General features: G+C 35.2%; 1 protein-coding gene across 7 annotated transcripts; it reads right to left on the reverse strand.

Annotated features, from left to right (window-relative positions):
* Nucleotides 1-6,870: 6,870 nt before the first annotated feature.
* rbfox1l (RNA binding fox-1 homolog 1, like) lies at nucleotides 6,871-26,330 on the reverse strand. 7 transcript variants are annotated; one of them, XM_073924861.1, is made up of 13 exons: nucleotides 25,927-26,330; nucleotides 19,435-19,671; nucleotides 17,472-17,720; nucleotides 14,879-15,058; nucleotides 14,050-14,103; nucleotides 12,700-12,792; nucleotides 12,571-12,628; nucleotides 11,300-11,359; nucleotides 11,046-11,187; nucleotides 10,484-10,523; nucleotides 7,938-8,008; nucleotides 7,785-7,866; nucleotides 6,871-7,680 (listed from the first exon to the last, which is right to left on the reverse strand). In XM_073924861.1, exons 4-13 carry the CDS (start codon nucleotides 14,885-14,887, stop codon nucleotides 7,636-7,638), a joined length of 654 nt encoding a protein of 217 aa, XP_073780962.1. In that variant the 5' UTR covers nucleotides 14,888-15,058; nucleotides 17,472-17,720; nucleotides 19,435-19,671; nucleotides 25,927-26,330; the 3' UTR covers nucleotides 6,871-7,635.

The following is a 26,330-nucleotide window of genomic DNA, read 5'->3' on the forward strand; positions in this document are numbered from 1 at the left end:
TGGCCTGGCAATATATATATAATAAAAGTCAGGAAGAATTGTATGAGTGAAAGCTTATATGACTAAAATTAAAAAGCAGTATGAGAAATAGGTGTGAACTTAAAAAGGAGAGCTATATAAAAGAAGCAAAACCCAAGATTAGTCTAAATGAGATTATTAAAGACACACTACAAGAAGTCTAGCAGAAGAAAACATTTCAAAGAAAGCAGGCAAAGAAAGAAAAGGAAATACAAAAGAAAAATGATAGATAGATAGATCTATAATCTATAAAATATCTATAATAAACAAATCAAGCAAAGAAAGAAAAAGATAAGGAAAGAAAGAAAGAAAGAAAGAGAGAAAGAAAGAAAGAAAGAAAGAAAGAAAGAAAGAAAGAAAGAAAGAAAGAAAGAAAGAAAGAAAGAAAGAAAGAAAGATTTTCACAACACTTTATTACAAAAACATTAATACATTATTCAAACAATCAACTCACAAAAAAGTGAGAAAAAAGAAATAAATTAATCCAAAATGGGAGCAAAGACCAACTCATTTTCATAAATCTCACACAGAGCACCGGCATAACACCACATCAAGTCAAAAGAAGGAAGATCATCCATAGCTTTAAAAAACCTAAAATCAACTAGAATTCTTGATTTGACAGAATTACCAAAAACTGCCAACAAGTTGTGATTCACATTTCCTTCAATTTTTTGCTTTCTCGTACAATATACTGCCATCTTAGCTTGTCCTAATAAAAAATTGAGAAGCTGACATTTAAAGCGTTTCCTCTGAACATATTTAAACCCACAAATGAAAGTTTTAGTGGAAAAGGTTTCTCCAAAAGATACAAACAAATTCTGTAAAACAGTAAACAAAGGCTCAAGTCTGGAGCATTGCATAAACGTGTGAAAAACAGTTTCTCTCTGCAAGCAGAAAGGGCAGTCATGACCAACATCAGGATTTAAAATTGAAATAAAAGCATTAACTGCAACGGCACCATGCAAAATTCTCCACTGTAAATCTCCATGTCTTTTAGTTAATGGTGACTTATACAGTGATCGCCATTGAGGGTGCTCATCCTCATTTAATTTTAAAACCTCACGCCATGGAGTGTCCACTCTATTGTTCAGACCCATTTTATTAAAAACTTTAACACATGTTTTATATAAAACCTTCCCAGAAGCTGACTCTTGCCCAATTATTGTCACATCTTTACAATGTAAAAACACCCCTTCACAGTTTTCTAAGTTGGGAGATAATGACAAAAATGGGAAAACATCGTTACAATTTGGAACAGTTAACCCTTCATAATAGTCCTCCAACAACCTGATCTCTTCAGTTGTGAGAGAAGCCCTCCATTGTTCAAGAAGTTTGGTAACTGTCCGTTTAGAATGTAGACCCAAATGTCCAGCAACTGCGTCAGCATTTTTAAAGTCTTTTCCAGCTGACTTTAATAAACACCCAAGAGTTGTTATTTTAGCCGATGAGAGGATTTCGTTGAGTGCAGGAAAAGATCCCCTTAAGGATATGTCCATACGTGAACCACAGATTAAAGGTTCTTGTAGCAGCCAGTGTAAAGACGTTGTGTCTAAAGGTCTGTGCACAGTAAACAAAGTCCATATCTTGAAGATATTACGGTAGAAGATTGGAAGTTTGGATAAATCCATCCTTTTAGGATTCAGCCAAAACAAAGTTTTCTCAATGCCCACATTTCCAAAAGACTGCATTAGCAAAAAGGTTATAGATCTCCAGTTTGCGTCCAATGGTCCATTCAAAAGTCTCTGCACAAACTGAAGCCGAAAAGCTGCTGTTCGGCTCTGTAAATGCACAAGTCCATGACCTCCTTCTTCCTTCGGCAAATACAACACAGCTTTCGGAACCCAGTGTAGCTTATCCCAAAAGAAATCTATCAATATTGACTGAACTTTTGACAACAGATTAAAAGGAGGATCCACACACATTAGCCGATGCCACAAAGATGATGCCAACAAATTATTAATTATCAATATGCGGCCTCTGTAAGACATATTTGGAAGTAAAAAATTCCATTTACTAAGACGGCCTTTTATTTTTTCAACAACACCTTCAAAGTTTTTTTGTACAACTGCTTCATTTCCTAAAAACACTCCCAGATACTTAAAACCCTCTCTGGTCCAAAGTAAACCATCGGGGAGGTTTGGTTCTCCATTTAACCATTTTCCGATTAAAATTGCCTCGCTTTTAGACCAATTAACTTTAGTAGAGGAAAACTCCTTGAAATCATTTAGCAATTTTAACAGCAATTCAACATCATCTTGACAACTAATTAAAACAACAACATCATCTGCATATGCTGACAATTTAAACACATTTGGACATGATGGAATACATAACCCGTGCAAATCTGCTCTTAATTTAATTAAAAAAGGCTCAATTGCTAAAACATACAACATTCCGGACAAAGCACAGCCTTGCCTTACACCTCTAAAAACCTTAAAAGGAGCACATAAGTCACCATTAACTTTCAAAATACTCTCAACGTCACAGTACAACACCTTCACCATTGAGATAAAACTTGAACTAAAGCCAAAAGCCTCTAGAGCATCCCATAAATACTTATGCTCGATGCGATCAAAAGCTTTTTCCTGATCAAGCGACAAAAGACCAATATCTAAATTAAGCTTTTTGCCAAGGTCCAGAACATCCCTGATAAAGGATATATTGTCAACAATACGTCTACCAGGTATACAATATGTCTGGTCAGGATGGATCACCTGCTCCAAAACTGCCCCTAATCTGTTTGCCAGGACTTTTGAAAGCAATTTGTAATCATTGCACAACAAACTGACTGGTCTCCAGTTTTTGATGTCGTTCAGATCTCCCTTCTTTGGCAGTAACGTGAGAACTGCTCTACGGCAGCTTGTGGGAAGCCGCCCATAGGCCAGGCTTTCTTTGAGCACCTCTAGTAGGTCCGGACCCACATCCGGCCAAAAGGACTTATAGAAGTCAATCGACAACCCATCAAGTCCAGGTGCTTTCCCACATTCCATGCTTTGCAGAGCCTCCTCCAACTCCTCCAGAGTTAAGGCCTTACTGATCTCAGCATTAGCCTCTTGGGACAGCTGAGGCAAGTTTTCAAGGAAGACATTAGTCGTTTGTTCATGCATTAGATCACTTTTATACAAATGCTCATAAAAACTCACCGCTCTTTTTCGAATATCAGAAGGTTCTGACAACAAAGATCCATCTTCTGATTTTAAAGCATGTATAAGCCTTCTTTGTCCATTTTTTTTCTCTAAATTAAAAAAGAATTTAGAAGGTGCATCCATCAACTCTATACTCTGATAGCGGGATCTGACCAGCGCTCCTTGTGTAACGGTATCCAAAAAATTACCTAAAATATTTTTCTTTTTATTAAAAGAGTCCAAATAAGCCAAATTAGATGTGTTGTCAACAAGCATTTGAAGCTCTACCAGCTCCTTTTCAATTGATTTTATTGAACGGAGAATGTCTCCTGTGACATTAAGAGTATATTGTTGACACAGCTGTTTAACCTGTACCTTGGCAACCTCCCACCACTGCTGCAAACATTGAAAAGAAGTTTTTGTATTTCTAAAATTCTTCCAGAACTCTTTAAAAATCTCCTTAAAATGCTTATCAGACAATAAATTACTGTTAAAATGCCAATATGCACTTTTTGATTTAATAGACCTTTGAGATATAACACATTGTAACAAACTGTGATCAGAGAAACTCACTGGGCAAATTGAACAGCTTCTAAAAAGATTAAACTGGTGCTTAAAACAATAAAATCTATCTAATCTTGCTAGTGAAATCAGATTATCACGAGCATGAGCCCAGGTATACTGTCTTTGACTGCCATTAAAATTCCTCCAGACATCAACAATTTCATGGGTTTTTATTAATTGAATTAGACGCTTCTGTGAAGCCATGTGTGGTTCAACATGATTCCTATCAAGCATGCTCTCAGTACAATTAAAATCACCCCCTAAAAACAAAACTTTATCAGTGTCACAATTACTTAAAACATTACTCAATGTATCAAGGAACACCATCCTTTCTAAAGCATTAACTGGAACATACACGCATATAAAAATAAAAGAATACTTTTCAAACTGGGCATCAACTTTTAAAAGTCTACCTTTTATGACTTCATCCACCTGATAGGAAACAGGAACAAAGCTCTTGGAGAATAGAATAGCAACCCCACTGCTAGTTGAATTCAAATGACTTAAAATGGATAACCCATCAAATTCCTTACCCCAGTCAGAACTGTTTAATGCATCACTATGTGTTTCTTGAATACATAAAACATCAATTCTCTTTTGTTTAATTATTTCATATATCTGATACCTTTTCCTAATATCTCTAGCCCCATTTACATTAAGAGAAGCCACAAAAACCTCCTCCATAGAAAGGAAAGAAAGGCAAAACCAAAAATAGCCCAAGCAGAAAAAACAGAAAAGAAAAAAGGGGAGAACGTATTTATGTGCTGTCATTACTGAGCCTTGGTTGGGCATTAAGTTTGCCAAGCAATTTTTCTAGTCGATACACCTCCTGTTTATTGAATCTTCCCTCACTCTTAAAAAGCTTAGCTTTTTCCATGAATTGCATTACATCTGGGAAATATTCCTCAATTTTTACATTTCTGGCATTTTTTGTCACTTTAAGAAATGACTTTATGTCATCCACAGTGTAAACCCGGCTAGAAAAACCGCTTAATGGCAAACTGCACGACACACTGCATTCTGAAAAGTCGCTCTCACTCTCAGTTTCGGATTGACTCAGATCGCAATTATCCGTCTTTTTAGCCTGTTTACCTGTATTCTGTTGTTTTAAGCGTCTCTTCTGAGGCGTCTTAAAAGCACTGTCATCTAAATCCATGTCCAAATTCAGATCCTGTTCTTTATTGAAAGACGCTTGCTCTCCGGTTGTACCCGGGTCACTGCTATTGCGCAATACATCCACCGCAGCCTGTATAGGCTGTTCATCAACCTGTAACGGCCCTTCTCTTCCCACATCAACCACATCATTTCTTTTCTCATCATTTTTATCAGTCATGATCACCTCAGCTACTGTCTGTGGTACAGTTTTCTGAGGAAGACTTGTGCTAGGCGCGTCACTAACAGCTGCCACAGCGGCCGTGCGATTCTGCATCTCAGAGTCGCGCGCATCAGCAGGTGAACGATTTTGATCTTGCTGTTGGTTTAATCGACCGGGGCATGAGCGAATTAAATGACCCACTTCCCCGCATGAAAAACACTTCATGCTGTTTGTAGTCACAAATATTACGTAATTAAATTCGTCCTGACGAAAGTTTAAAGCCACATCTAATTCATCCAAGTTGTCCTGCAAAATCATATAGGCGTAACGCCGAAAAGACACAACATGCTTTAACAAAGGCGACTTACACCCGATAGGAATCATTTTTATCGGGGAAACAAGTTTGCCATAGCGAGAAAGCATTCCGGTCAGCACCTCGTTCGAAATAAAAGGTGGTACGTTGGACAAAGTTATTCTTTTAGATGGGGTGGACAGCGGAAGCACTGGGGTGAAAATTCCACCAATAACTATTCCACTTTCAACCAATTGATTCGCCAAATCAACCGTCTTTAAGAATACTACAATCGCATTATTCATACGAGATGCTGACAGGATGCTTTCAGTGCCGACAACTTCACCTATAGCCAAACTACACTCCTCCACACTAACAGTGGAGTCCACTTTGATCCCATGACGCCGTGTCAGAAAATCAAAGCTCCGACTCCCCGTCATAGCCATTCTGACACGAAAACCGAGAGCAGATGCTCCGGTATAAGTTTAATTGATTCTCTTTCTCAAACTAATGAAGCCAACAACCTCAAAAAGTAGAGAAAAAGGATAGAAAAAGTAAATCTTTCGTACCTGCACACACGCCAAACGCTCACACACAGCTCCGCCCACTCACTCAGCACATGCGCAACCGAAAGAAAGAAAGAAAGAAAGAAAGAAAGAAAGAAAGAAAGAAAAGAAGAGGGAAAAGGAAAAGAAAAAACAGGTCGCTTCCTAAAAAGAAAATATCTTTATAATAAACAAATCAAGCAAAGAATAAAAGAAACAAAGGAAAGGATGGAAGAAAGAAAATAAATAAAGAAATGGAAATGAGAACAGAGAGAACAGGAAAAGAAAAGATAAAGAAAGAAAGAAAAAACAGGCAGCTCCCTAAAGAGAAAATATCTATAACAAACCAATCAAGCAAAGAAAGAAATAAAAGAAGGAAGAGAATGGAAGAAAGAAAGTATTTGAAAAGATAGGTTAAAGGAGAAAAAAGAAAAAGAGATAAACACAGACAGCTCCCAAAGGATGGAAGAAAGAAAGAAAGAAAGAGAAATGAAAGAAGACTGAGAAGGAAAATAAAAGAAAGAAAAAAAAACAAGCAGCTCCCTAAAGAGAAAATATCTATAACAAACAAATCAAGCAAAGAAAGAGAAATTAAAAGAAGAGGAAAAAAGAAAGAAAAAACAGGTGGCTCCCTAAAGGGAAAATATAGTAAACAAATCAAGCAGAGAAAGAAACAACACAAAGGAAAGAAAGAAAGAAAGAAAGAAAGAAAGAAAGAAAAAGAGAGAAAGAAAGAAAGAAAGAAAGAAAGAAAGAAAGAAAGAAAGAAAGAAAGAAAAAAAGAAAGAAAGAAAAAAAGAAAGAAAGAAAGGCAAAGTGCAGTTGGTTTGAAACTTCTTTTAATAAAAAATAAACCAGATGTTTTGAATGAAGGTGAAATGATTGTGATTCCTTTTATAATGATCTTAATAAGGCATTAATGCACTTGACCTTTAAGAAACTGCAAAAATGGAAACAGTGGGAAGTAAAGCACAACTGATTAAAGTAAGAGTAAGGAAGAGAAGACAGGTAGAGCAATCCAGAAGTTATATTGTTAAACGCAAAAACATTAGAATCACACACAGCAGAAAAGGAACAGAAAGAAGCACAGTGAAAAGACCAGATAAAGCTAAACAGCAAAGCCTGACAAGGAAATGACAGGAGGACATCAGAGCGAGGCAAAGCACAGGAGATTTTCTTTTATACATAAAAATATTTTGAAACAAATGACAGGCTTGCATTAATTAAGAATAAAGAGATGTTTAGCTCGGAGGTAGATTACATTGTGACAAAATATACCACCCATCCCAGTGCCATTGCTGTATCTCACAGTATTGCTTGTGACAGCAGAAAAATCCACACACTCAAACAAACCAAAGGCACTCCAGCAAACACACAGCCCTATACATACCAGAGACAGTTTGGGGGAAGTTTCTCTATAGAGTCTTTCAACTGAATATCAGCACTCGAAACAATGCAACAGATCCAGAGGTTTTACCTCATACAGTTCATACAATGGCACTGTGATGATTTTACTATATGTACTGCAGATAACAACACCATATTCAGCTAGACAGTCTGATAAGTGTTAGGAGGGAGGAGTTGGGCTCTTAAATTAGGAATTAAATAAAAATCCTTAAATATAATTATTCAAAATTTTAGGTTGGATTCTATTCCCCCCCTAAATAAATATTGTCATTATTTACAGTCTCAACTTCAAACAGATCTTCAGCACAGTGTGATTTAATGAGGAAGTCTTGTTTTTTTTCTCAGTCAACTTCCAGAGAATTGTTTTGATCAGTATGGTGTGAAGCGGTTGTAGCCACCACGGTATAAACTGGCCTGTAAACAAACAGAATGAGTCAGACTTGTCATATCAGTAGTGACAGGTGGCTTTCATTATTTGCTCATCAGCATCTACATGCTTGCAATTCTTATTAAATTACCATTGTTCCAACTCCATAAGTGGTTGTGGGTCCCACGGAGTGATGGTAGGGGTCTGTTGCTGTGGCATAGACTCTTCCATATCTTAACACAATAGAAATAAAAAATTTAAACAATAGATAGACATACAGACAGACAGATGAATAGATTCTTACCCATCACTGTATGTGGCGGTTGCAGCTGCTGAGGCCGACTGGGCCACTCGATATGTGGCTGGATATCCTCCCTTAAAACAGTGAAGGTTAAACTCTTGCATTACATGCGTGCGGTGAAACTGAAAAAACTTCGTGCTACCGGGACAGCCCCATCCTCATATTTTAGGTTAGCATTTAATAAAAATGATAACACTGTGGCTGAAGATTAACTGTATATTTAAAGGGTCATGTCTAGGCCGACAGGGAATCTGCGTGCACAGAAATCCACAGATTTGAAGCCCATCATTGAGTCTATTTATTTACTTGTGTAAATGTTTGTAAACTTCTATCAATTGCGTTTTTTTTTATTAATTTCAGTAATATTATTGACTATTATCAAAATGTTCAAATGATTTATTTTGAACATGTTTTTATATGATATATCATATGAAGGACTTGCTTTGTTTACCAAATAAGTGGATCTAACTTGATTTACATTGTAAACATTAAATAAAAGTTGAGAAGTCATGTCACTGGGTCACTGAAAACTCTAAATTTCATTGATCTTTTGACATGTAACAGATGTGTGGACAATGAAATCATAGGGTTCAGAATTGAAAACTTTCCTGTTATTCTTAAAACAAGCTTATATTGAACCCAGTCTACCATAATATGTGCAATTAAAAAATAAAAATCATGTAGTTAATTACACCTGAGGCCTTCTCTTGTTTTGGGAACACACATTAAGATATTTTAAATTAAATCTGAGAGCTCCCTAATCCACCATAGAGAGCACTGGTCTATATCACAAGTGTCAAATCCAGTTCCTGGAGGGCCGCAGCTCTGTTTAGTTCCTTCCCTGTTTCAACACACTTACCTGTAGGTTTCAAACAAGTGTGAAAGACTCAATAAGTTTGATCAGGTGTGTTTAATTCGGGTTAGAAGCTAAACCTCGCAGAGCTGTGGCCCTCCAGGAACTGGATTTGACACCTGTGGTCTATATCAGGCATGCCTAAACTCGGTCCTAGAGGGCCGGTGTCCTGCAAAGTTTAGTTCCAACCTTAATTAGACATACCTGGGCAAGCTATACTAAGCTTTCTAGAAACATCCATGAGTGTTGAGGCAAGTTGGAGCTAAAATCTGCAGTACACCGGCCTTACAGGACCAAGTTTCGACACCCCTGGTCTATATAATTATAATATTAAAAGTACCAAAAATTGTCCTTAAAACTGGCCATATGCCTTTCATTGGTTCAGTTGGAAAATTATCAAGCTATGAAAATTATATTTATGTCCACATAACACAAAATTAAAGACTTCATTCAACACTTTTTACTCCCTCAGTGTCAGTATAGGGCGCACATTCACAAGAATCAGTCATTCCTCTGATGTATACCACAGATGCACATGTGCAAGTGACACTGAGGAGAAGAAACTGTTCAATTAAATTTTACTTTTGTTTTATGTATGCACACAAGTAATCTTGTAGCTTTAAAATATTTGAATTGCATCACTGAAGACACATGGGCTGTATTTATGATGTTTTATAGTATTTTTTTGGACCATTGCTCTGACCATCTATGGAGGATCAGGGCATTAATTTATGTTGCAAAGACAAACGAATGTCTCTGGGATTAAGAACGACATGAGGGTGAGTAATTATTGATAGATTTTCCACTTTTGTGTGAACTAAACGTTTAAATGGAGTTAAACTCCACCTTCTCATAAGAAGATCAAGACCTACGAAACTGCATAACACGGTTTTACACTAAATGAAGAGATCCTTCTAGATCACTTCAATAACAACTTTGTCGTTTGTTCTCTTCATTTTATCATGGATTTGTTTACAAATAATTCAGCACATTTGTAAGATTTACTGTAAGATGATTTTGGGCTATCTTTATTAGAACCTACAATAATCTAGCAGCACTGTTTTTATTATTTGGTATTATTCTATAATTGGCTTTGAAACATGCGTACACAAGTTTAAATTAGTGGGCACACAGATATCCTTTTCATCTTAGGGACATCTTTATATATGTTCACTGCTAGTCATAGCATATTTACTCCAGAGTCTACAATCTCCCACACAAACAGTGTTCTCATGAGGAGGGCAAAAAAAACAAAAAAAACAACAATTATATCTAAATTATGATGTTTTTGATTTGAAAATCCTGATAACATTATAAGTGGACTTCAAAACATGACAAAATCAAAAGTTAGTTCATGGCCATTTTAAAAGGTAGGAGTTAGGCTTATATGATGTAATAATTACATTAAAAAAGAGGACGAAATAAAAAGATAATAATGGTAAAACAAACACATCCATTTAGCAGACTTTTCAAGAATATACTGTAGGTATTTGTAGCATATTAGGATATAATTAGTCACATTCTCTGCTTCTCATTTTTTTAAATGTGACCAGTTCAGACAAACCACTATTATGAATACACAGTCACAAGGTGAATTACAGTAAGTCAAACATTGTGACTTATGAGCAATTTCCATGCAAATGAGAGCTCTGAAAGTGTTTGCCAGTAAATGGGTAAGAGTTGACTGTTGACTTACATAGACCTCAGCACCATACAGTCCTTCCTGATACACCACTCTGCAGAAGACAGATAGATAAGGTATGTTATGCATGTTAAATAATGTCATAAAATAAAATAAAAATCTAATTCACATTTAACTCAAGTTCAAGAGCCTTAATCGAAATCAGAATAAGCTTTATTTGCCCAGTGTGTGCAAACACATAAGGGATTTGCAGTGGTTTTTATGTTCTCTCTGTGTATACAGATAAAGATTTTTTATATGTATATTGCTTAATTTTTTATGTACAAATATTATAGACTGTATGTGTATACATATAAATTTCTTTTTTATTTACATGTACAGTCTATATTTGTACTTAAAAACTGTAATCACCATAACAGTAGTGTTTTTCACAATAAAAGCAGCAATTGGTGTGCTAGCTATTTAAGAGCGATTCGGCATGAGGAAAGAAAAAAATGTATTGCCTCAAAAAAATTGTAATTTGTAATTGCAGGTATATTTTAAAGCTAAATGAAAAAAAAAACTCATCTATCTAAAATATCTTGCAGTGATTAGTTTTCCATTGAGAGAGACTGACCCTGGGTAGGCTGGCACTGCAGCTGGTGTGGCAGCGGCGGCTGCGGAGCGGATTGTGTTGTAAACTGCTCGACCTCGTCCACGGAGACCAGAGCCTCTGTAGGCCAAGGTTGGTGTGGGAACGGGATAGGGGAAGCTGGCAACTAGTAGACCCAGAGAAAAAGACAGTGGGCAAAACGACAAACTGCATGCACTGAAATCAAATGAATCTGTTATTTGAACAACAACAATCAAAGCCAAGATTAAATCTCAAACCTGTATAAAGTTCAGGGGCGTACATGGCACCCATTACTGGATTGATTTTCCACCCGGCAGCTACAAATAAGAAATATTTGTAGTGAGGAACTGAATTTTTTAAAAACATTTATTTTCAAATTAAAAACGTATAAATGAGCCATTCACAGAGAACATTTTAAGGAACTGTTAAAAAAATTAAAATGCAAGAACAATGATGATTTTTAGAACGCTGTGCTGTGGCATACATGAAAAAACAATGTGCAACAGTCAAAACTTATGCACAGGCCTTCTAAGCAAGTGTTAAAATACAATATTGAGGATACTTTTTCATTCATTCATTTATTTTCCTTTGGTTTAGTCTCTTATTTATCAGGAGTCGCCACATCGGAATGAACCGCCAACTATTCCAACATATGTTTTACACAGCGGATGCTCCATCCAGCCACAACCAAGTTCTGGGAAACACTCATACTTACTCTCATTGACACACACACACATGCACACACACACACACACACACACACACACATTTACACAACGGCCAATTTAGTTTAATCAATTAACTTAAAGCGCATGTTAAAGCGCTTTTTTTTCTAATAATATTGATCGTTTATTTTCACATTGTCATATATCTTTATATTTTAATAGATGTTCTGTTCAAAGGAAAAAAACACCCTAAAGAAATGTATAATACAAACAATAGGATCAAATGAGAAAACGATTATAGCAGTGAACATACTATTTCCATGTTTTTTTCAAGACTTTGTCTTCCTCCTGTGCATAAAGCATAAATGCAGAGCTCTAATCTCACAGGAAACAAGTCAGCACCTCCAAGTGACTTTATTAATAAACTAGTTTCAGAACCTTCAGAGCATCATTGTTTTTGCAGCAGTTTAACTGACAGTTTCAGAATGAGACCCTCTATGTTCTAAAATAATGTTTCACAATCAACAACTGAGGCTTGCTTACAGTATGTTTAGTCTTGAATGCAAGAGCATGTTTCAGACAAATAAATAAAGCATCTGAACAGTCAAAACCTAGTGTAAATCCCAGTGACAAAGAAGAACTCTAAACACCTCACAGCTATGGCTTTTTTCATAGCTATTTTTCAGTGGGGTTTTCATCTGCCTAAATGCACTTTGGTGGATAGAAGAAGAACTAAATCCAGCCTTGCTGCTAGTGCATATTTGCATAGCAAATCATTGATAAACAGCCAAGTGAACTGCAAAAATGTGTTCTCTGCAAATGGCCACTAACATTTTGGCTAGAACATTACAAAGGAGCCTCACCATTAACTAATGGCGTCTGGGGCTTTTTTGTTACCACCCTTGCTGTAGCGTTGTTCACCTGAGGAAGCAAAGTTATTTAGTTGTTTATTTGTATTTTCTTGCTAAATTAGCAACTTATCATTGTCATACCTCAATCTTCCTTCCCTCCACGATCGTACCGTTGAGCTTCTCTCTGGCTCGATCTGCTTCCACTGCACTCTCAAACGTCACAAATCCAAAACCCTGAAAGATTGATATCAAACGCAACTCAACTGAAACTCAAATAAAGTGAAAATCTCTATGCAAATTGCAAATTGATTGAATTGAATTGAATTGAATTGGGAGCATTGGTCTTTTGTTGATTTTGGTTGCTTCTGTTGTCTAAGTTTCAGCTGGGTATTTAGTCATTATCCCAGATACAGATATATATTGATTTTTATATTTTGCACTAACATTTTAAAAATGGCCAACTTTAATACTAAAACTTTTGATTTTCTTTCTATCGTTTATAAATACATTTTGAAATTGCTCTGAGTACTCATATGTTCAAACAGACTGGTAGAATAAAGAAAACATTAGTATAACAGAAGATGATTGCTTAAAAACATGCAAATCCCAAAGGCAAACTACAGGTTTATATATACCACAGCAATATTTGCCTGGAAAAATGCTATTAGATTTTTCACAAAAGTTCCATTGTGAATCAGGAACTTGGTGTTGGAGAACACTATTATAATAAAGGGCTAAGAAGAATATTTTACACTATGAGTATCAACAATATTAAAACAGATTTTTGTAACTTTAATTTAACTATGAAACAGTCACCATTACACTGTACTAATGATAGCTATAAATAATAATTAACTATTAATAATAATTATTATTATTTAGATTTTTTACTGTTTTTATCTTCCACCTTTTTTGTTATGTTCTCTCTTTCCTTTTTATTTTCTCTGTATTTTATATTAAGAATATTTGTTTTGAAACACACAGGCGAGTCAGCTGAACAATTTGTTCATACATAATTCTGGATTGTAATTGTCGACTCCCTTGGCACAAAATTTACCTTGAAAATAAAATTGAATTTGTTGCCTTCCTTGATTCACAAAAGATAAGGAATTGTTCTGACTTTCTAATACAAGGCTTTTATTATATATTCTCTTAAATATATATATATATATATATATATATATATATATATATATATATATATATATATATATATATATATATATATATATATATATATATATATTATAAGATTATAATTATAAGTAAGATTATAATTATATTATGATTATAATCTTACTAATATAATTATAATCTTACTTATATCATATTATATAATTATAATAACAATCTAATTATAATATAATCTTTTTTGTAGTACTTCACACGGAAGCATACACGGATATAAAGACATTTTCAGTTCCCCTCATTTGCAGATTGCTTAGGCTAAATTCACTAGACAAATCTGAATGGAAATGGAAATTTACAAACCTTGGATCCTCTCTCATTAAAGATGATCTCTACATCTAGAATCTTGCCAAATTGCTGAAATGCCAAAAAAAAAAAAAGATCATGACTAAACAGTTATACTCATATTTGAAAGGATTAATTACCCAAAAACGAGCATTCGGACATTTACTCTCTCTCATTTTAAACCTATACGACTTTCATTCTTTTGAGAAGATAATACTCAAAACCTAACCTAGGTCCCATGAAATTTAAATAAAACTTTTTAGTTTTGAGTATGTCTATATCTCTCTAGTGTGCTCCAAAACAGTGACAAACCTATATAAATATAACCTGATATAAACATCCAAAGCTTGCAGTTTATCACTTCCGCTTGAATGATTCAACAATTTTTTTAGCACGTCAGCCTATCCTGAAGTTTTTTTTTCAAAACCTGACCAATCAAATGCTCTGTAGTATCTGACATGCCCCGCCCATTTAAGACGCTTCGCATTTGCTTTTCATTAGATGCGCTTGAGCTCAACCACTCTCACTGGCAGAGCAGAGAGAAACCAAACCACTGTGGTGTATGTGTATACATGTATAGTGTACGTGTATATGGTGTAATTTTAAAGGGGAGAAGCTAATCTATGTCCCACCCTCTCTTCATCTTTCAGTTGAGATTACGTCAAACATTGAATAGAAAATGCACATTTCAAAGCACTTCATGGGACCTTTAAAGGCTCCAATGCTGTTTTGGACTGCATTGAGTGAAACATTTCAGGTTTGGAAGGATGTGAGGAGTAAATATTGTTCAATGTTCATATTTTGGGTGATCTTTTATAATGAAAGAAAAGTATTGCATTTGTTTTACCCCAAACATCTGCCTCAAGTCTGGGTCTCGAAACCTAAAAGGGATATTGGAAACATGGAGCCTTTTAGGTTGAGCCTTCCCGCCTCCTTCCTCGTCACTTCCTCCTGCAGCTCCGCTACCGGAGGCCACAGAAACACTGAGAGACTGTGGGTCAGACGTCACGGGTGCCAGAGAATCATCCTATGAGGGAGATAGGGATGAAAGTGTGGAGCACAGAACAAACATTAGTATGCATGTCATGACAAAAAGAAATGCTATTGTAAGATTTCTGGTCAAGCTTACTGCAGTCTAACATTTTATTGGGAGAAAACTGGTTTTATAAAGTGACCACAACAAAACGCAAAAGGAGCATTCCTCATCCAGTGATTCCTCTCAAGCAAAAGTGAGGAAATGTGATCAAGTTCCCATTTTAGTGAGCCGACTAAGTACATGCCTGTTAGAGATGGACATAAAAATCACAATTTGCATTGAAAGTAGACTAGTCATAGTTTAACTTCAGTAAACTCAATCCAATCTGTAACTTGAGTCAGATTGCTAGTATATTTATAATGTAACCTTATGACTATGACCTGAAATTATGTCATATAGAATGCATGGTTACAGAATATTTCCTATTGCACCTATTGTGTCAATGAAATGCCCCCATGCAGATCAATACATAGGAGTGTTTGTGCTTCAAACCCAACACATCCACTATTTCACAATGCATCACGATGCCAGTTCGTATGTCTGCACAGCCTACCTCATCAAAAGGCACAAAACGGTTACCATTAAAATGGATTAAGAAGTCAAAAAAGTGTATTAAATGTTTTAAAAAGAAAAAGCCCATTGCTAGAAGAACAGTAGCCGAGCATAGCGAGACATTTAAAAAAAAACAAAGAAAAAAGAAATTGGTGAAATAAAGTCAAAAGAAATTTTGGTTAAAAAAGGAAATGTGAAGGCACAACGAGTCATGTGATGTGAATCTCAAAGCAATGGAAAAATGTTAAGCAAATGAAAAGAATGGCTATTAATGAGTTCGTTTGTAAGAGCCAGTTTTTTTATTTATATAAATTTGGAAAGTGGAAGTAGAAAGACAAAAATGACGTCTGCTTCAACTTATCCGACTGCTATAACAGCACACTGTATACAGTGAAGTTCATACAGTAAGAACAATAGCTCCAATATGGACAGAAAATAGGGGGTGCATTCGGTTTATTATGTTTCCTTCCAAAGTTTCTACTTAAAGGTGCCCACTGTATTTGTTTGCCTTTTGTTTTTGTTATCAGGCTTTTATATATTTAGGCGGATTTATAGTTATCAATTTACAAATATAAGTTGGACATTGGTTATAAGTAGGCCCACACAGAATCTGCAAGCGCAGAAATCCACAGACTTTCAGCCCATCATTAAGTCTACTTATCCAGTTGTTTGTAAATGTGCGTAAATTTATATTTATTCAGTTTTTAAATTAATTTCAGCAATATTATTGACTAATATAAAAATGCTCATATGATTTACTTACAATACAGTTTGTAAAGTATTTTGTGAAAATGTCTGTCTTTTAGTAGATATATGGTAGCTATGTTATATTATACACTTGCTTTGTTTATCAAATAAATAAATGGATCTATTAGGATTGTAAACATTAAATAAAAGTTTATATATATATATATATATATATATATATATATATATATATATATATATATATATATATATATATATATATATATAATTTTTTTATTTAACAAATTAAGTTTTTAGTTTTGATACACCCAAAATCATCCCACATAAATCCACAGATTTTTTACAATATTCTGCGCAGAAATAGCGAAAAATGTCAGCAGATTCTGTCTGGCCCTAGTTATCAGTAACAGCCAATATTCCCACACCAATGCATCTATCAATTCAATTTATGTTCCTTTCTATAGCACTTTTACAATGTAGATTGTGTCAAAGCAGCTTAACATAAAAGTTCTAGTAAATTGAAACTGTATCAGTCCACTTTTCAGAGTTGAAGATCAGTTTATCATAACGATATTCTGTACAATATTTTTATTATATGTAACGTTTACATTTTTCCTCATAATGTACATTTTTAGGTGCATTTATTGCTAATTAGCAATGATGTTTATTGCTTACTTCCATATCAACATTTCCATTTCAATATCAATGTATCCATAAAAGTGTAATTTCATTTATCTGTTCAGTGTATTTATCAAAAAGCAGAATTCCTTGATAGCTATTTTTCTCATTAAAATAAATTTTCCAGTTTAATCTGTACAAACAATCCTTTCTTTAGCATTCAGACAATGTTATAAAAATCAATGTTATAAAACAATGTTATAAAAACCAATTAGGCACTCAACGAAGGCAAGTATTTAAGGAAGGTTTTGCACATTAAACCAAGTGAACCCTACCCAAAAAAAAGGAAATGAAAGTGTCTCGAAAAATGGGGAAATGAAGCGGCCTACGCAATTCATCCTATGACTTACCAATTTACTGTTATTTTTGGAAACAAAACAGAGCAGTGTATTAATTGAAAAAAAGAAGTTAAAAAAACAGAAACACGCATAAAGATTTACGCACAGACACACACACGCGCACACACCCATCCACACACGCAGACATATCGTGGTTATGGTTCACTCTGAGCCGGCCGGGCTGATTGCTAGCTGTAAAGACTACAACAGCACGTGTCACACAGGAAATACTGCTGAATTATCATCATCATCATCACATTCATCCAGAGACACAGGCCAGGGAGGGATTTGGGGAAAAGTGGCAGATTGAGAGAGGGTGTGATGGGAAGGTATGTGATGAATTCACGTCACGATGCAGAGTGCGTTTCTGACTGGACCTGGAAAACATAGATGGGGGGGAGGGGTCATCATCCCGTCTGACCGCCCCCCTTGACCCCTCCCTCCACGGCGGCGGCGCATTGTCCCAAAATCTGGCGTTCTCTAGTGATATAAGCAGTGTGGACAGAAGATGGTGTGATAGAGAAAGACACAACTCATTTCATGAACCTATTTTAGAGAATACATACTTTCATGGTGAAAATAGCACTATATTCTTGCCAAACTGTGCTTAGTGCGGGAGCATAAACATTTGTTGTCATTTAAAATGGTCATCTGCAATTACTACTCCCAGTGAGACATGATTAGCAATGCCCCACAAACATTACAATGACAATCATACATTTCCATAGTGACATACTTTAAAGAACATCGACCTATGGCTCAGGTTAAAGAGATAATATTTAAGCAACTCACAGACTGGACATATTTACTTTTGAGTTACATCTCAATGCTTGTGCCCTCAAGGGATAGTTCAACCAAAAATAAAAATAAACCATTACTCACTCTCAAGTGGTTTATATGTTTCTTTCCTCCGTTGAACACTTTCAAAGATATTGTGAAGAAAATTAATTACAACCATTGACTTCCATAGGAAAAACAAATACTATGAAAGTCACAGGTCTCCAGCATTCTTCAAAACATCAACAAAAGTATTCAACAGAAGAAAGGAAATCAAAGAGGTTTGGAACAAGTAAATAGGTGAGTAAATTATTGGATAAAGGGATAGTTTTTGGGAACTATCGCCTTAAAAACACTTTAGTACACATGTCTATCTGCGTTGATCATTAAAACCCCAATATTAAAAGTCAAAGTATAATAATAAAAAAAACATATGCTCAACTCAGTTTTACCTTATTTATAGGTACATTAACATAAAACCTAAATAGCTTAAATGATATTAATAAACTATAATATAATAAACATAATAATAATAATAATCTAATATAAATATTTCTTAATATTAAACTAAACTAAAACTGAACTAGAATGCAATTAAATATTTTAGCGTACTATATATAGACATTGATACTACAAGGCTTCCTCTTTGTCTTCAATATTCTGCAGACACAAGCACCACCGTGTGGTCCTTGGAGATTTTGACCCTTTTGACCCCTGTTTTAAAACTCCTGCACTACATTAATTATAAAATAAGAATAAAATACTTTAAATGACATTAAGAGTAAATGTAGTGTTGACTTGATAAGCTCCCTTATAAAATTCAAATTTGCCACTGAAACTAAGCTTTATTATCATAAACATTTAAGACAACTCACTCATTAAAAAGAGAAGCAGAAAGTGGAAATGGAAGAAGGCCTTCTTTCATCATAAGTCTCCTATACTGTCTATTCAGCTGAATGTCCATACATGGACAAGGCAAAGGAAGGATGTGCAAAGGGCATAAGAGATATTTTTAGCTCAAACAGGAGATCCCAGAGGACCAGAGCATGATTATATATCAGCTGCCTATACATATTCCTGGCATACCTTTTCTGATGCAAATACACACTGATTTTGCTACATACAGGAACATTGTTTCTATATAATTTTCATACTTTTAGATTGACCCTGCTTGACTGCAAGTAAATCATATTATTCAGTTTTTTTTACTTCTAAAATCAAATTATTTCTTTATATTTATAGATGTACCTGCCCAGTGTTGACTAAAGATTTTATTCTTATCAAGTCAGTTAATGATCAGGTGATCAGTCTTACCGTGTTACTGGCAGTTATAGACTCCGTCCCGTCGTGCTGAGGGCCCTGGTAGACTCTCAGCTGATGATGATCTGCATATTCTGAATTTGGATGAGCAGCGCTGAAATCGAGGGGTGGCAGTCGGGCAGCAGGTGTGGGCGGGGCTTGTCCAGGTGGAGGATATGAAGGGGGTGGGGCATAAACCTGGGGAAGTGAAGGATCACCATTGCCTGGCCCCGCCTCCTGGGCAGCAGCACCCTATAATAAGAGAGAGAGAAGCATTTACAAACAGAAAAATCTGTTGACTGGTTATGAAAACATTTATTATATAATAATAAGAGAAATATTAGATATGTCAAAATTAGAGAATAATTAGACAAGTCTGTTAAATAACTGTAGATTATTTTGCCAATTAAAACTACTATTTAAATATCAAAGGACATTTTAACATATTGTATTAAAAGGATTCAAAGGCACCTTTTATGCTTTATATACAAACAAAGCCAGAATTATTAGCCCTACAGTTAAATTTGAAGTATTTTATGTTTTTTCAATTGTCTGTTTAATGGAAAGATGATTTTCAACACGTTTACTCACATTCTAATTCTTAATAGTTTTGATAACAGATTTTTAATAACTGATCTCTTTTGTCTTTGCCATGATGACAGTACAGAATATTTTACTAGATATTTTGCAAGACATTAGTATTCAGCTTAATGTGCAATCCAAATGTTTAACCAGTTTAAATAAGTTAACTAGGTATGTTATGGTAATTATGCAAGTCATTGTATAAAAGTGGTTTGTTCTAGACCAAGGGTGGGCAAACTCGACCCTGGAGGGCCGGTGTCCTGCAAAGTTTAGCTCCAACCCTAATCAAACACACCTAAACATGCTAATTAGTGTCTTTAAGATCACTAAAAATCTATAGGCAGGTGTGTTTGATTAGGATTGGAGCTAAACTGTGCAGGACACCGGCCCTCCAGGACCGAGTTTGCCCACCCCTGTTCTAGACAATCAAAAATATATTTCCTAAGGGCTAATAATATTGACCTCAAAATTGTTTGAAATTAAAAAAAAATATTTATTCAAGCTGAAAAAAAAAAAGACTTTAAGAAAAAATATTATAGAAAGTACTGTGAAAATACCCTTAATTCAGTAAATATCACTTGAGAAATACACTTTAAAAAAATAAATGATCAATTAGCCATGACAGCATATGTTTTTAGTTCGTTGGAGCATATTAAACTAAGTTAATCATGTTCTAACTTAATCTTATAGGTTGCACACACTGTTTTAGGTCAGTTTAACATAATAAAAGTTTAATGGACACGTAAGGTTAATTTGTTTCAGCTTAAAATTTAGGGCAACAAGGATTTTTATACAGTGTATTTGAAAAAGAATAATTATCGCACTGAAGGCATAATAATTTTGCCCTCAACTGTAAATAGCTCTATAGATTATTTTGAGGGATGTAAACAAAAAACAATGGTCCCAACATTTTTCCAGTTTTAAATTTTTAATTTTTATAGCTTCCAAGAATCCATAAAGAGCCAAATATTGATGAATAATGTTGTGATCGCTGTTTTAAGATTAAGTTATGATTGAATTACCTCTTGTTACAGTTAAAATAGTTTGATAACAAGCAGAAAATGTTCATAGGCCAATGACATGACCACATTAAAATGGTCTATATGGCATATATACATTTAATTTTAAGCTATTAAATAGATATAACTATTCAAAATATACTAATACAGTAGTCCAAAGAAGCATTTGCAACAAATCCATAAATTAATTTAGCTAAAAATATTCATCCAAACATTTTACCAAATAATTTTCCTAATGAAGGCAACATACAGTTACTGTTTTGCTTGCAGAAACAGATACATCCCACATCATTAACACTAAACACTAACTTAAACCAGCATCTCAGACATCACATAAAGACACTGTGAATGAAATAAGTCGTATAAATGTAGTATAAATGATGTGTCTCACCCCTTCAGTGCATTCCGCAGGCGACCCAATACTCACCAACAGCTGACGCATGCTTTAATGCAGAGTTTTCACCCGCCCACCCCACCATAAGTTCCTCACATCCACCAATCACAGAGCAGCAAACCAGCCTCAAGATTTTTTTTTACACCAGCCGTGTTCATTTGTTCATGTCAATCATCAACCCATTTCACCCACCCACTCTCTAGACACTCAACACACACACATCTGTTTGGATAAAAGTTGATCTATTCATACAAACAACTTAGTGTTTCTCCTCAGTCAAGCCTAACCCTAGCAAACCTCAGTAATCGCACACAATGGAATATAATCACTGTGATTTATTTAAACCAGACAGGCAAGATATCTATAGCTACTGAAGTATGCAGTGTGTCAAACCAGATAAAACAGGCATTGTTACAATAACAGATTATAATAATAGTTTATTTGATGCTATCCAAACAGAGTGTGAAGATATTCATTCATTCATTTTCTTGTCGGCTTAGTCCCTTTATTAATCCGGGGTCGCCACAGTGGAATGAACCGGCAACTTATCCTGCATGCTTTTACGCAGCGGATGCCCTTCCAGCCGCAACCCATCTCTGTAAAACATCCACACACACACACACACACACACACACACACACACACACACACACACACACACACACACACACACACACACACACACACACACACACACACACACACACACACACTACAGAGAATTTAGCCTACCCAATTCACCTGTACCACATGTCTTTGGACTGTGGGGGAAACCGGAGCACCAGGAGGAAACCCATGCAAACGCAGGGAGAACATGCAAACTCCACACAGAAACGCCAACTGAGCCGAGGTTCGAACCAATGACCTACTTGCTGTGAGGCGACAGCACTACCTACTGCACCACTTCATCGCCCAGTGAAAAGATATACTTACTCAAATACAAACTAGGAGTTTTACGCTAAAGAGTTATTTTGTGACACGTGTTTTGTGCACACAAAACCTTAGGTTTCTTGTTTGAAACTGTAAAAATAAAATCAATTATTTAGTCTACCACCCAAAAGTGCAAAATATAAGACTCTATATGCCAAATAATAGACATAAAGTTATAATAACTGATAAAAAGCTCTTTACACACACACACACTTTTTCAGTTTACTCCTTATCATCCGGTTCACAGGGCCGATAAGTCTGGGTAAATTTAGACTTTGCTGATAAACCGACACTGAGAGAAACAGCTCTGATTAAATATCACCACTGCACTCAGATTTCTCCAGCAGAAACAAAAGTATTATGTTACATGGTGTCTGTTTGTCATCATATCATCATAGCTATGATTCAGCATTAGGATATATATACACACACACCACTATATATGCCACACAATTATCTGTTATTCACAAAAACATGACATATCTTGCTGTCAGTCCTTTTTTAAAACACTTGGTGCGACATGACACCCTGGTTAAAGATTTATGAGATGTAAACAGGTGTTGTCAAACCTGTGAAAGTGTAGCACTACAACCCGCTGACTCAAACTCACAAAAAGTGTTGCATTGCTGCATGCCACAGAACAAGTTAAAGATCGCAGTTATAAAATGACAACACAGTTATAATGACATGATCACAGTTTTAAATGAGTTCCCTTTAGACTTTAGACCTTAAAATATTTAAATAACAAGTACAAAAAGCATACATTTATATAGATATTTAAGCAGCAGAATGAATTAAATACAATACCAGGCTATATTCTGGTAAGAGAGAGGAAATACAGGACAATCAAGCACGATTTAATTGTTCAAACAATTTCTACTACATGTTATAAAAAAATATATGATAAAATGTATTGTAAACAAATGCTTTCATGTTACTTTAACTCATTTTTACTTACATACACTGAAAAAAATAGTTAAAAATAATATATATGATGAATTTAAACAAACAAATTAATTTAAGTAATATTCAACTTAATTTGTTTGTTTGAATTCAGCCCAAATAAATTGTTTACAACCCCTTAACCTAAAATTTTGAATATTTAGGTAATCCGAGGAATCATCTTTCAGTCATTTCTTTCAGTGTAGTTTGACTGATGTAAGTTGAGATAGAAAAGTTTATTCGATGATTTAACTACAAAATGTAGGTTGCTAAAATCTTTTTTTTCTTCCTACTTGTTAGTTATCTTGTGAGATCTGAACATAAACTCTTTTGTTTCCCATACTTTTTTTCGTTACTGTGTGAGTATTAAAATAACACCTCTGTCTAGCAGATAAAATGTCTTTCCAAGCGCAGTGACAGCTTTGAGCCCTTCAGCTGTCAGGTTTGGGGTGAAAGATCAGAGGCAGGATGCCAGGTGCCTGATCTGACAGCTGCGGGATCATTCAGACACACACACACACACACACACACACACACACACACACACACACACACACACACACACACACACTGCTGACAAGAACTGCTTATGTTGTCTATAGTCATGTAATACAAAGCTCTTGGAATACTTGATTCTGATTAGCCAGTTGCGGTGTTCTGTTATCAGATGTCTTTACATAATGACTGCTAAACCATCTGCCTGGCAACCAGTTTCTTACATTTTCATCAGCATATTTTTATTGAAATCAGTGTAATTTTGTTTTATTAACATGGTGTTGGGTGGCACAGTGACTCAGTGGTTAGCTCTGTCACATCACAGCAAAAAGGTTGCTGGTTTGAGTCCTGGCTGAACCAGTTAGTAATTCTATGAGGAGTTTGCATGTTCTCCCCCTGTTGGCGTTCGTTTCTTCTGGGTGCTCCGGTTTCCCCTACAGTCCAAAGACATGCACTATAGGTAAATTGGAGGAACTAAATTGGCTGCAGTGTATGAGTGAGTGCATGAAGCTGGAAAGGGCATCCGCTGTGTAAAACATATGCTGGATAAGTTGTCGGTTAAGGTACATAGCTGAAGTAAAATGAATGAATGAACATGGTGTTGTAACATTTATGGGGACAAGCCAATACCAATACTTATTTTTTACAAATTATTGGCCAGTTCAAGTATTTATACTCGTATAAAGTACTATTACTCATATAAAGTACTATTGTTATGTCACTCTGTTTTCAATGAACAGGGATTGGAACCATTTATCATTTAAGGGGCCAACATCAGAGGTACAAAGTGTCTCTGTCTTACACTTTAGATTTTGTACAGGTTTAATTTTGCTTTAAGGCCTATTAAATTAATTTTACCCAGAGAAATATTCTGAAACTATCAACAGACTTGCAGCTCATTGTTTTAGCTTAATTTATAAATTAATCATCGATTATAAATCATCCTTATCAGGCCATTTCTGTCATGCCAATTGATCAAAAATAATAATTCAAGTTTGTTTTCCATTTTAAGTCTTTCTTTTAATAATATTTCAGTTTTGTTTAAATTAACAAACATATTTTAGGTTAACAGATACAAAACAATCAAGTGACACGACATTATTTCACTATGCATGTGGATTATATTTATTTTTTGTTAGCCATTTAATATTGGTTAAATATTTATTGTAAGGTCACACAATCTGGTTTATATCATGGTCTATTTTAGGGATTATTTCATAATTCTGAGTGTGTATTGTGCAACATAATTGTTTTTTCTTCAGTAAACAAAATTACACAAAAATGTATTTAGTAAAGCCAAAGTACTCTCAAAAACCATCAACTTAATACCTTTAGAGACAACAAACAATGATTTTGGCTGTCAGGGTAAAAAAATCCTTTCTAAAAAAGCCATTATGTGGACAAATCAAAATCAAAAGCATTCACTCATATGTTCAATACGACACGTGGATATTATAGCCAACAAAGTAAGCGGAAACAACTAAGAAAATTCCTCTGTGTTAAGTCCTACTCTTTAGATGACATAATCTGCTGCTGTGTATCACTTTTGATAAAGTCAAGAGGCAATCAGACAGTCAACATCTATTTCTAAATGTGTAATCTGTGTGTGTGAGGAAATCTGCAGTGAGAGAAACCGACTAAAAATATAGAGTGTGACAGAGAGAAAGAGCAGGCACACCGTTTATCAGGAAGACTGGAATTTCTCTCTCTCTCTCTCACACACACACACAAACATACCACACACACACACACACACACACACACACACACACACACACACACACACACGCACACACGCACAAACACAAGTATGCACTGAACCTGTTTTCAGTAGGCCACCTAGCAGGGACAAATATAACTAACCGCAGCGTCCTTCACTGACAAACACATTTCATGCCACATTGGTGGATCTTGCTTTACTTGATATACAAACCGTTTGCTGGCCAGTGATTGGTTGATTTGTTTAACATTTTACCAGACATGTGACAGAAAATGCGTATGATAAATGTTTTTAAATTGCTCTTAATAATTTTATTAAATAAATAATATACTAATTAAAATTGTAAAATAAAAATGGTAAAAAATGTTAATAAAATAAAACTAATAATAAAGTAGATACATATAAAGGTAGATTTGTATATTTACCTGAACAATGCCGGGGTAGCAGGAGGCCGTCTGAGGGTAAACTGGGAGTCCGTAGGGCTGAAGGATCACAGTAGGAGAAGACAACATGGTGCATAGCCAGAGAAAAGGACAGAAAAAAGGAACAGCTAAAAGGGACGGGAGACCAAGGGGAAGAGAGAGGGGAAGGAGAGCTCTCGGAATCAAGAAAGAACCAGACTGAGAAAGTTTAAGATCCAAATAGAAAAGGAAAAAAGATCCAGAGGTGTGAAAAAGAAAAGGAGAAGAAGTGTGAGTTGAACTGCACAACACTGGTGTCAACTTTTAGGCAATAAACGAATATGAATAAAAAAACTGCAAATATAAGAAGCTCTATAAAGTTGAGAGTGCCGAGTTAGTCTGTCTCACAAATGGCAGAGGAGTTCAGT

This window comes from Danio rerio, chromosome 16 (assembly GCF_049306965.1).
Source record: "Danio rerio strain Tuebingen ecotype United States chromosome 16, GRCz12tu, whole genome shotgun sequence".
Taxonomy (NCBI): domain Eukaryota; kingdom Metazoa; phylum Chordata; class Actinopteri; order Cypriniformes; family Danionidae; genus Danio; species Danio rerio.